Source organism: Mustelus asterias, chromosome 9 (genome assembly GCF_964213995.1).
Source record: "Mustelus asterias chromosome 9, sMusAst1.hap1.1, whole genome shotgun sequence".
NCBI classification, from domain to species: domain Eukaryota; kingdom Metazoa; phylum Chordata; class Chondrichthyes; order Carcharhiniformes; family Triakidae; genus Mustelus; species Mustelus asterias.
The window spans coordinates 16,731,805-16,744,184 of record NC_135809.1 but is presented as its reverse complement, the minus strand read 5'-3'; the positions used below and the strand labels follow the sequence as shown (position 1 = coordinate 16,744,184).

The 12,380-nt window shown below is 40.5% G+C and overlaps 1 protein-coding gene across 1 annotated transcript in view; it reads right to left on the bottom strand.

Moving 5' to 3' along the window:
- Nucleotides 1-10,451: 10,451 nt before the first annotated feature.
- Nucleotides 10,452-12,380, bottom strand: part of myrfl (myelin regulatory factor like) — a 60,123-nt gene continuing 58,194 nt past the window's right edge. Inside the window, exons 24-25 of the mRNA XM_078221079.1 lie at nucleotides 10,784-10,858; nucleotides 10,452-10,678 (exon numbers count right to left, since the gene is read on the bottom strand). Coding sequence (XP_078077205.1) covers nucleotides 10,592-10,678; nucleotides 10,784-10,858 — 162 coding nt within the window. The 3' untranslated portion in view covers nucleotides 10,452-10,591. The remainder of the gene's footprint in view (nucleotides 10,679-10,783; nucleotides 10,859-12,380) is intronic.

The following is a 12,380-nucleotide window of genomic DNA, read 5'->3' as shown; positions in this document are numbered from 1 at the left end:
TGAGGCTCCCCAGAGAGTTAGACGCCGGTGGGGGATGTCCCTGTGGCATTGTCACCTTGGCACTGCCCACTGGGCATAGGATGTGGGGCCTAATGGTGGCCAGGGCCTCGGAGGGTGGAACACGACCTGTGGGGGTGGGGGTCCCACTGCCACTCTGCATTTTGGGCTGAGTGACAAGAGGGAGGTCTGCAATTGGGGCTGGCCATCAGTCTGTATGGCTATCTGTGTGTGTGTGTGTGGGGGGGGGTGGAGGAGGAGGAGGGGTTGGGGCTGGGCAGGGACATGGTTGGGGGGGCCAGCGATCGGGCCGTGGGGTGGGGGGGGGGGGGGAGGGAGTCATGCGGCCGGCGGTGCGGGGGTCGTGGGGCTGGCCAGCAATTGGGAGGCCGGCAGACAGGGGCCACTTCGCATGCGCCGACCTCCTGCTCTTCTACAAAATAGTGTCATGGGATGTAAACATCCAGCTGACGTTTAACATCTCATCCAAAAAAAAAATACTTCCAACAATGTAGTATTCCTTCAGTAATTACTGCATGGAAGGTCAGCCTTAATTTTTGTGCTCCAAGCCTGGAGTGGGATTTGAACTTGGAACTTTGTGACTCAAGGACAAGGGTTCCACCCATTGAAACAGGGTTGACACTTGTTAGTATTGATGTTCATTAATTTGTTACTTGATAATTGGTAAGAAAGGATTAATTAGGGTCACTTAGTAGCTTGTGCAGATCATAGTGGGAGGTTGGTTATGCAATAGCTAATATAATCTGAACTGGTTGGTGTACGTCAGTTCAGTGAGACAATCTGGAGTGTTCACTCCTGGTCATAAACTATCTGATTCCTTGGCAAGGAATTAAAATGAAAGGTTAGGTTTTATCTTGATAAGTATCCCATCAGGAAATATATCCCAGTGTTCATGCAATGGACAGGAAATGCATACATAAATATTCTTTTATCCTATCACTAGCTGATCTGCTAATTGGCATTGCCCATAGTAAGTCTGATGATACATTGGTTTACAGGGACTTTACCATAGAATACAAAATATATTATTCTGCTAAAGTAAAGATAGTCATTACATAAAAACAAATGTAAGGTGCCAAGGTAAATGTGTCTTAAGACCACAAAATTTCATTGTTGCTACATCCAGAATGAGGTCAGAGTCCCGAGTCTCTTTGGTAAGAGAATTTTGCATATATAAAATTTCTTGCAAAATATTAAGCTGCAATCACCAGCCAGGAAGAAATGTCTAAACTTCTATTCCTGTTAAAAATGTTTGATTTCTATTAGTCAAAATCTACGACTCTTGTGTTGATCATTATTGTACATTGTTGGCAGAGTTTCCTTGTACAATGAAATGGCTTTCTTTCTCAGTATTTTATTTTGAAGTGTGGCGCAGGAATTTACAAAGAAGCTGAAACCTTGCCTTGATTACAGTCAACACAACCATGAATAATGGAACAGGTCAAATATCTTGGACAAATTAGGAAACTAGTCCCATGTTTCAGAGCCAAGAATAACATTTAAACCTCAAAAGAATAGTAGCGATGTCTAGCCCAATATTGTTTAAGAACCCAACTGGCCATATAATTAGCAGCTGTTGAAGAAAGTGATTGAGAATGAGCTGCAATTTTATTTTGATTTGATTTATTATTGTCACATGTATTAGTACACAGTGAAAAGTATTGTTTCTTGCGTGCTTTACAGACAAAGCATACCGTTCATAGAGAAGGAAAGGAGAGCGTGCAGAATGTAGTGTTACAGTCATAGCTAGGGTGGAGAGAAAGATCAACTTAAAGCAGGCTAGGTCCATTCAAAAGATGATGCTCTCCGATTACTGTGCAACCATTGATGAGCAAGGAAACCCAAACAAAATAATTACGATAACCCCTACAAAAACAGCTAAGACAATAGGGCCACATTTTATTTGGTACTTTGATATGAAATTGTGTTCTTAAATACAGTAATATCTCATCATCTCAGCTCTGGTAAATTCACTTGTTACCCACCTTGCAGACTGCTTATTCCCAAACCCACCCCCCCCGCCCCCGCAACATTTCTCATCAATACCTCGACTTCAACCCCAGTCACTGTAATGCTTTGTAAAGCTCCTGTCATCTCCAAACTCAATTTCTTCAATGTCATCCTTGCACACCTCCATACTTATTCAAAACTCATACACGAAGCTGACTTGTTCTTCAATCCTTGCTGAAGAATCCTCTCTTCAAATTCCTCCATTGCTCCACCCTTCTTTGTCAGAATCCACCTGCCTTGGATGCTATACTTCCGTCCTATACCCCTGACTCTGGCCTTCTGTATATACTGTACAGACCTTCAGCCATTTCAGCCTTCACAGTTTGGTGGTACTTTGCCGAATCCCTCAATCTCTTTTCACCTTCAAAATCTTTCTTAACACCCATTTTTTCAGAGACTTCCAACTCTCCTTCCATGCAGCATCTCTTCCTTTATCTGTTGTCTTTTTCTTCTCCTTCCGTAGAGCACCATGGGATCTTTTCTGCATTAAATGCACTTCATAAATGCAGGTTGCAGTTTATCTCTATTTGGTTTTGAGCTGATAAATATTTCTGAATTTAATCCAAATATACATAAAATGGTAAAAATCTTGTGGATTATTTCTGGAAATGTTTTAAATGCGTTATTAAACTAACTTGCTCAGAGGAAAAAACTTGCAACCTTTGTTGATCGATAGAATTCCTACAATTGCAGAAAGAGGTCATTCGGACCATTGTGTTGGCACTGACTCTCCAAAAGAGCATCTTACACAGGCCCTATCCCCATAACCCTGCGCATTTATCATGGCTAATCCACCTAACCCCATTATCATTGGACACTGAAGGGCAATTTGGCATGGCCAATCTGCCTAACCTGCGAATCTTTGGACTGTGGGAGGAAACCGGAGCACACAGGCTGGAGGCCTGTGACTAGTGGTGTACCGCAGGGCTCTGTATTGGGACCTCTGCTGTTTGTGATTTATATAAATGATCTGGAAGAAGGAGTAACTGGGGTGATCAGTAAGTTTGCGGACGACACAAAACTGGCAGGACTTGCAGATAGTGAGGAACATTGTCAGAGGCTACAGAAGGATATAGATAGGCTGGAAATTTGGGCAAAGAAATGGCAGATGGATTTTGGTGGGAATAATGTAGGGAGGAGCTACACGATAAATGGAAGAACCATAAAGGGTGTAGAGACGCAGAGGGACCTGGGTGTGCAAGTCCACAGATCTTTGAAGGTGACGTCACAGGTGGAGAAGGTGGTGAAGAAGGCATATGGCATGCTTGCCTTTATAGGACGGGGCATAGAGTATAAAAGTTGGGGTCTGATGTTGCAGATGTATAGAACGTTGGTTCGGCCGCATTTGGAATACTGCGTCCAGTTCTGGTCGCCACACTACCAGAAGGACGTGGAGGCTTTGGAGAGAGTACAGAGGAGGTTTACCAGGATGTTGCCTGGTATGGAGGGGCTTGGTTATGAGGAGAGATTGGGGAAACTGGGGTTGTTCTCCTTGGAAAGACGGAGGATGAGGGGAGACTTAATAGAGGTGTATAAAATTATGAAAGGCATAGATAGGGTGAACGGTGGGAAGCTTTTCCCCGGGTCGGTGGTGACGTTCACGAGGGGTCATAGGTTCAAGGTGAAGGGGGGGAGGTTTAACACAGATATCAGAAGGACATATTTCACACAGAGGGTTGTGGGGGCCTGGAATGTGTTGCCGGGCAAGGTGGTGGAGGCGGACACACTGGGAACGTTTAAGACTTATCTAGACAGCTATATGAACGGAGTGGGAATGGAGGGATACAAAAGAGTGGTCTAGTTTGGACCAGGGAGCGGCGCAGGCTAATTGTTCCTGGTTTCTCGTTTCAAGGCTTCATTCTATGATCATCTTGCTGGGCCAGTACAGAGTGAGACTGCGGATAGTTGGGAACCTGTCTCGGGGGCAGGGAATTCATATGGTGTTCGTGGAAGTGGAAATGACTAGGGTTGGGAAGCATTTTCCGATCGGGGCCATTGTGATCTCCTGGACTCGTTTCGATCGCCTCAGGGGGTCGGAGAGGAATTTCCCAGATTTTTTTTCCCCATATTGGCCCTGGGGTTTTTCACTCTGGGTTTTCGCCTCTCCCTGGAGATCACATGGTCTGGAATGGGGGGGTGGGGGTAAGTTAATAGGTTGTAATGAACAAAGCATCGTAGCTGTGAGGGACAGCTCGGTGGATAGGATATTGGTATGTAGATAGGCTGGAAAATTGGGCGGGGATCCTGGATTCAGGATTCAATCCTGGACCGGGGAGCGGCGCGGGCTTGGAGGGCCGAAGGGCCTGTTCCTGTGCTGTATTGTTCTTTGTTCTTTGTTCTTTGAAACCCACATAGACACGGGGAGGACAACCACAAAGTCACCCAAGGCTGGAATCAAACCTGGGTTGTTGGCGCTGTGAGGCAACAGTGTTAACCACCTTGCCACCCATGTGCCACTGTGCTGCCCATATTCTTTTCCAACGGCGAATTTGTAATCATGTCCGCTGTGGGCTGCATGGACTGTGTTTACCCAAAAGGATCCACAGGATTTATCTAACAAATTACTTAAGCTAGTGGACAATCACTGCTAAAATAGTTGATTTCACTGAGGACTTTGATAAATGTATTGCCATTGCCAGCAACATGCATGCCTGAGTCCCGAAGGTTTCCTGAATGGAAACATAGCAAAGCTATCATGATAAATCTTTAATATTTCATGGATAATTTAACTCTCCTCATAATGTGTCAGAAAAAGTACACATCCTAATGTCACAATCTTCTTTAATTGTATTTAATTGTGTTCAATTTGTTTCTGATTTCCACCGGAGCATAATCACTTTACTGGTATTTGTCAAATGATAATTATCTTTAATGAAGACTACATAACTTGTTGCTGATACAAAATAATAGAATTGTCGAGCATGACGCAGAATTAGCAAATGCTCCAAGGACAATTAAAAATTTCACAAAAGCTCCGACATCATTATGGGGAAAAGTGATAGTTAATGTCAATAAGAGGCTGGAAATTGCTGTTAGCGATATTATCTTTTGAATAGTTAATATGTGCATATCAAATTACTCTTCTACTTAACTGGCAACTTTGAACAGTTTTAAAAAAATTGATCAACACCAGTTAAAATGGCAAAGAAAAATTTAATGCAAGCATACACTAAAATAATTGCACCATTTGATGTGGGAACAATAGGATGCAATTTATAATAAAAAATAGTACAAATTTTTTAGAGGCTTTCATTGTATTTTGAATAGAAAATTGCCGAATATAGCTTATTTTCAGTTACTGTCATCTTATTGGGGAATTGCAAGGGTTTAAAAATTTATTTAGCTTTACCTACTTTTAAGTTTATGCATAATTCAAGAAATGTGTTTTTCTGACTAAAGCAGAGATCATGAAATTTGATCACAAATCTTGTAAAAAGTATAACCTACAGATAACAACTAATGTTGCATACATAGAGATGCCTCCCAGTGATTCATTGAGTAAAGATGCAAATTTGACCCTGATCACACAATCTTAGCTGGGATTGATGTCAAAGGTTCGCAATTGGCTTCAGCAGCCAGACATTAAAAACCACGATAAATCTGCCAGAATTCTTGCTCCTGATCTACTAAAGTTGCTGAGTCTAATGGTGTGTAGTTCCACAGTCTTCTCTTGCTTCACCCAAAGGTCCAATAATGCTTCCTGGAATTGTGAAGGTGCAGATTGAAAGACTAGAATACACATCCATAGCTTTCCCGACCAAACTGCTCTGCAAAATGAGTGTCATTTGGTGACTGTAACTTATCATCACCTTTTCAAAAAAGATAAAATATCTCTCAATTCTGTCCTCAGTGAATTTAAACACCAGCTGAAGATTCTTCATGATATCAAAGCTCGGAATGGCAATTGACTCATCATCCAAACTACTGGGCTCTCTATTTCAGCTTTTCAATAGGTATTGTAAATCGTACCAGCCTTAACCTCAGCAAGTACCAGCAGCTTTAGTTGTCTGTGATTTCAGAATCCTGCAAGAGCCCCCAATTTATGTACAATCCGTTTAAGGATCAGTAGCTTTTTGTTTAAAGCACACAAAGTTTGCAATCCCAGTTACCCACTAAGAGAATGAAGTCATAAAAATGCACAGTTTTAAACAAACACAATAAACTTTACAAGGTCAAAAAAGAAAAATAATCTACAATGTCAATATTATACTCTAACTTTCAGAATTGACATGAGGCAAATATGAATTAACAAGCAAATTGTGATCAAACACACCATACTGCACATTAAGTGGCAAATAGGACCAAGGCAGATCCCACAGGTCTCTCAGCATCTCACTGAACATCAGTGATCACCAAGAATCTCAATATCTCATTAAACTCACAAGCGAATTTAACTTTTCACTTTCAAAGATCTAGCCTCTGAATTCGCTCAATAGCCGCTGTGAGTCACACTGCCTTGATGACTGCTCTCACCTCCTGATGGTTCAGTCTCTCCTCCCAAGACTGCCTTCCCTGGGATTCACAAAACTGCATTCCTGCCTCTAATTATCAGGACACTTCTCTTTTATAGACCGCTTGCCTCAAGCTAGCACGGACCTAACTATCACCTCCTGTCAACTCTCTCAATCTGGAGAGATGCAATCTACACCAAAGCTACTGCCTCTGCCCTTTCCCAAACTGAACTGCTTGCTTCCATCAGCAAACAAACAGATAAGTTGAACGAAACCTTGCAATCCCAGTCCATCTCTATGACAATATTGTATGCTTTGTGAAGTTCTCAAACAGATATCTAAATGAATTATCCTACCCTCAATGATACTCTTTGACTCTAACCCATATTAATAATTTATTTTGCTAATGGAAGTTTACGACCTTTCTCCAAACTTCCTGACTCCATGAAGAAACTTCACATTTCAAAGCCGCATTCAGCTTCCTTTTGTTTGGAAACTATATACATAGTTTAAGTCTTTTATTGAAGCACTGACCTTCTGGCTATGTTAAACCAAGATACAAGAACCCCCTATTGCATATAGCTTTTGTGACTTCACCCATGACCGTGCAAGATAAATATAGGTTGTCTTTTAAGTATAACAAAACCCAGGTTTGTTTGAATTGCATTTGCAGCTGAGTTATAACCAGTTTCTCAATCAGATGCCACTTACCTTATATTTAAGGACAATGGTGGCAGATGTAAGGGAATACCACCAACTGCAGGTTCCTCTCCAAGTCACACACCATCCTGACTAGGTACTATATCACTGTTTCTTCACTGTCGCTGGATCAAAATCCTGAAAGCTCCCTAACTATTGGCACTGTGTGTTCCTACAGCACATGGACTGCAGTGATTCAAGAAGGCAGCTCACCACATCTTTCTCAAGGGCAATTAGGGACGGGCAACAAATGCTGGCCTAGTCAGTGACACTCCTATCCCATGAATGAATTTTTAAAAAACACTTGACCCTCCAATCCAAGTTATATTCTAAAACATATGCATCATGGACCGAATTTTCACAACAGTATTAACCTTTGTGTGGCACCTTATCGAATGCTTTTTGATCTCAAAGTTTACTACATCAAATACTATGTACTTAACTGGTTACATCCTCAAAAATTTGTCAAACAGTATTTCCCTTTCATAAAACTATGTCGACTTTGCCTGACCATACTATGATTTTTGTAAATGTATTGTTTAGTCTTCCTTAATACTTGATTCCAGCATTTACCTGAAGACCAACGTCAGGATATCTCATTTGTAACTTTTCCTCACACTTAAACAAGTAGGATTTGACAGTAAATATTCAATTGTACATAATTAAACAGGCACTCTTTAAATATAACTCATTTCTCTTTCCATGCCCTCCCCCACCACTGCAATTGGTTCAATTGCCCTCAGTTCCATAAACACTAATAACCTTATACTTCATCAAAACAGTATTCTCATGCACTGCACAGTCAGTGAAGGGATGGAGGATATCACGGGCAAACCAATTCTCACCTGATATCCAGATACAGCTTGTTCCAGGAAGGGTCACTGGATAACAATCTGGAAAATTAATCTTTGCTGACTTTTTCCTTCATAGCTCAATGACATTGATTGTAGCAGTCTGACTGCTGTCCTGCTGAGATCAATTAACGCAGTTCATATTGGGAATTGAACCTGGAACCTTCTGGTTTATTTGGCTTAGTTCTGTACCAGGTGGGACTTCTATCCACTAAGACATTTGCCATTTGCTTCTTAACAGGGTCAAACAGTCGCTACAATTTATCCTTGCTCACAAAATCAACGCGTTTTTGTCTTATTTTAGAATTACATTAAGCCCTCTAGTGGACTTGCATTGCATTTTCAATTAGTCTGCACAGTGGCTTGTCCGAAGAAAAGGGTGTTCTGTAAAATAAGGTTGTAATGCATGGGGATGGGTTACATCTAAACCTTGATTTTAAAAGATGCATAGAACTGTTGTTCCATAATTAGTTTCTTTATTAACAGCGTACTGATTGTGCCACTTTTATTCAAACACAGTTCCTGGTACATAGTTCTAGCGTGGTATTTTGTTCCGTCCCAAAACATCACCAATTCCCACTGAAATTAAAGGCTAGTCTATTCGATTTTGGGATGGTTAGCTGATGAACACACCTGAACGTAATTGTAATTATTATTCCCTTTAAGTTTGGTTTCTCCACTGACTCTCATAATTCCAGGACACTACTATTTCCTTGCTACTCCTGATCAGCTGTCTCTTTCTTTACTGCAAAATATCATTTCTAAATACAAATTGTTCAACACATCTAACTGTGCCAAATTGATGCCAATCTGGATTACTGCAGCACTTCCCAATCCTTTCCAGCTTGTTTTACCTCTGATTCTCATGCCAAGACTAAGTGATTCTGGTCATTCTGGCAACCTGTACTTCATCATTTTGAATCATGACCAACAACCTTAAGCTGTTCATTTTGGCTCCCGGTTCACTAAATACACCTCAAGTATTGTAATTGGTAGGGGAACAAAACATAACAAATCATTCAGCCTGCTACTTCATTTTATTAGTCACAGGAATTCTGCCATCACAAACCTCATCTCCATAGTCACTGAATAATCTTAGTTCCCAGATAAGTAATTGTCTCTCTTTTGACTGATTCTGCAACTATGGATTTCTGGGACAGTTATGTTAGTCTGGATTTCCATAATAAAATCTTTTGGCTGCATTGAAAATGTCCTTAAACACTATAAGCAGATCATTCTTTATTCTTATCTTTAGAGAATGCTACCCAGGTTGTTGCCATAGCTACGTTCCTTGCTTCATCCAAGACATTATACCAGTGAATCATTAGGGCACACCTTACAGACCCAATAAAACCTATCCAGGATATATTTATTATTGATCTGGATTTGAGTATGTAAAGCATAATTTTAAAGTCTGCAGGTGGCACAAATTAACAATTAGGAGGATATAGCGTAATTCAGGAGTACAGGTGGATTGATGAAATAGGAAGACATGTGGTAGATGAAATTTAATGGAATGAAATGTGAGGTGATTCATTTTGGTAAGTGATGAAAGATAGTGCAAAGCAGATACAATGATAAATTTCAAAAGAGAGAGAATGGGATAAACACTTGAGGGAAAATTTGCCCTGGGGAAAGAGAGGAGCGGGACTAATTTGATAGCTTTGTCAAAGAGTCAGTGACATGCAAGACAAGCTGAATATCTTCCTTTGGAGCTTTGTCATTCTATGTTTCTAGAGCGGAGTGCCCAAAACTGAAAGCAATGTTCCAAATGAATTCAAACTAGTGCTCTACTCAACTGCAGGTGGTACATGCCAATACAGTATTTACATTTTATACTCCCATTAACTTACTGTTTGCATTTTGCACCCATGGGCTAAATCTTGTGTACCAGATCAAAACAACCCTTTATCCACACCCTCCTCCCATGCTCCATTAATTTGATTATACATGACTCTCATCTGCTAAAGTGTACTTTCTCACTTTTTCTTATACTCTATCTTGCTCCATTCACTCACGCTATACCATTTGGAATTTTCTGCTGTTGTCTCCTTGCTTAATTATACCTTCTAACTTAGTAAAGCACGCAAACTTTTTAGAGTGAAGAGTTTACAGAAGTTTATGCTTTCTAGAATGTTAGTGCTAATGCAGTTTGTACTGAAATACTGCATAGTGAAAAACTTCAGTCAGTTGGAGACGCATTTAGTCAGTTACATTTTTATTAATCTATAAACTTTACAGAAGTAAAAAAAATTAAATACTGTCAAAATTTATTTCCACTCTTGGCAATTCATTTAAAATAAAGGTCCCGTGTAGAAGTGTGCTGCTTTTCAGATTCTTATCCATTCCTATTTGATGCTGGTGCTGCCCTTCAGATAACTTGAGGTGACAAGAATCATAAGCCAACATGTAACATGGGTAACTTTACATCTTAAAGAATTAAACTGGCAGATTAACATGTGCCAAACAGACATATTTATGGAACTACATGAAACTCTACACTAAAGGATGGTACTTCAGTAAGCCCAAAGTCAATTCGTATGTAGGATTTGTTCTACTGAATTAGCTACATTTTCGATAAAAGTAAAAGTAGTAATCTGTAAAGAATGTCCCAGCGAAGTTCTGATTTGTTCTGCAATCTGCTAGCCCCTGTACAATAAAGAATGCTCAATGATTAAACAGATAAAAGAACAGCACAGATCCATACAAGTGCTGCAGTATAGATTATACTAACATGATAATAGATTGACTTACTGGTGCTACAACACGGAAATGATATGTACAGTCCTGTAGATGTGCCACTGGCAGGAACCAGAAATGTTGATATCCCTGCAGGAATATTTAAAAATTAATTGAAAAGGACTGCAATGCGCATTAAGAGGTACAAAATACATTTTAAATAAACCAATAAAAATAACGTTAAATTACTTAAATATTTCAAAGTAACCAATTACTTCAGTCAGTACATTTTTGTTATTTCCAGCAGTCCAATTGCGTGATTTATATGTGCATACACAATAACATAAGAAATAAGAGCTTGAGTAGATATGATCCTTTGAGTCTGCTCTGCCATTCAATACGATCATTATTGATCTCCTAAATCAACTCCACTTTCCTATCTGCTCCCATAGCCCATGAATCTGAGAGAACAAAGGTCGCTTGATTTTAGCCTTGAATATGCCCAACAATGGAGCATCCACAACCCTCAGTGAATTCCAAGCATTCACAACCCTCAAGTGAAGAAAATTCGCCTCATCACAATTCTAAATGATTGACCTGTCACTCTGAGACTGTGCCTCCATGTGCAAGATTCCCAATCAGGAGAAACAACCTCTCGGTGTCTAATCCTCTTCAGAATCCTGTATGTTTCAATGAGATCATATCTGATTTTTATAAACTCCAGGCCCAATTTACTCAGCCTATCATAGGACAACATTCTCATCCCAATGACCAATTAACCTTCACTGTACTGCCTCCAAAGCAATAAATATATCCTTCATTAGATATGGGGACTGTTTAGGTTCTGAAACGTAACATACATGTCCTATCTGATTCGCCGCATTCATGTGACCTCCGTCATGCAGCAGTCTCACTGTAAGCTGTCACTCTGAATGAGTTCAAAAAAGACTCTGGGCGGGATTTTCCCATCCTGCCTGCCACGGGAATCATAGTGGGCGGGACAGGACCATGCAAAGGTCCGTTGACCTTGAGTGGGATTTTCCAGTCTTGGGGCAAGCACAGACAGAAAATCCTGCCCTCTAACCAAGAAAGCATCAAGAAGGTCTGCAGTCTTTAAACACAAAGTGTGGTGTCAGGAAAGAGAGATAAAATAGAGAAATTCTGGAAATGCTGCCCAGAAGCCACACAGAAATGTTCAAATCTGCTAAAAGTTGCTGAAAAAGCTCAAGGAAAAGCAAATACGTACTGGAGGTTGCAAGCAAAATATTTGGTGAGCGAACATGGCACTAAAACTTCAACTCCCAGCTCCAGTAGAAATGAAAGGCAATATGTGGTAAAACTGGCAGTTTTTCCTCTTGCAATGGCAAAACAATGAGCTTACAACAGATTTAGCTAACAAACAAGTACTGGTAAGAGTGGCCACACTTCTAACACTGTTGGGGAGAGACTGCTCTAAATTGCATACTACCTCACACCTAACTGACAAAGAAAACAGTTTGAAGAGATTTTGAAAGCCTTTAATGAGTGCTTTGAAGCCTAAGTGAATGTTACGTAAGAGCATTATATATTCAACACTAGAGCTCAAGGTGAAAATGAACCCATGCAACCACTGAACAGCATGCGACTGCAGAACACAACTTGCAGAATCATATGAATGTGGACAGCTAAAAGA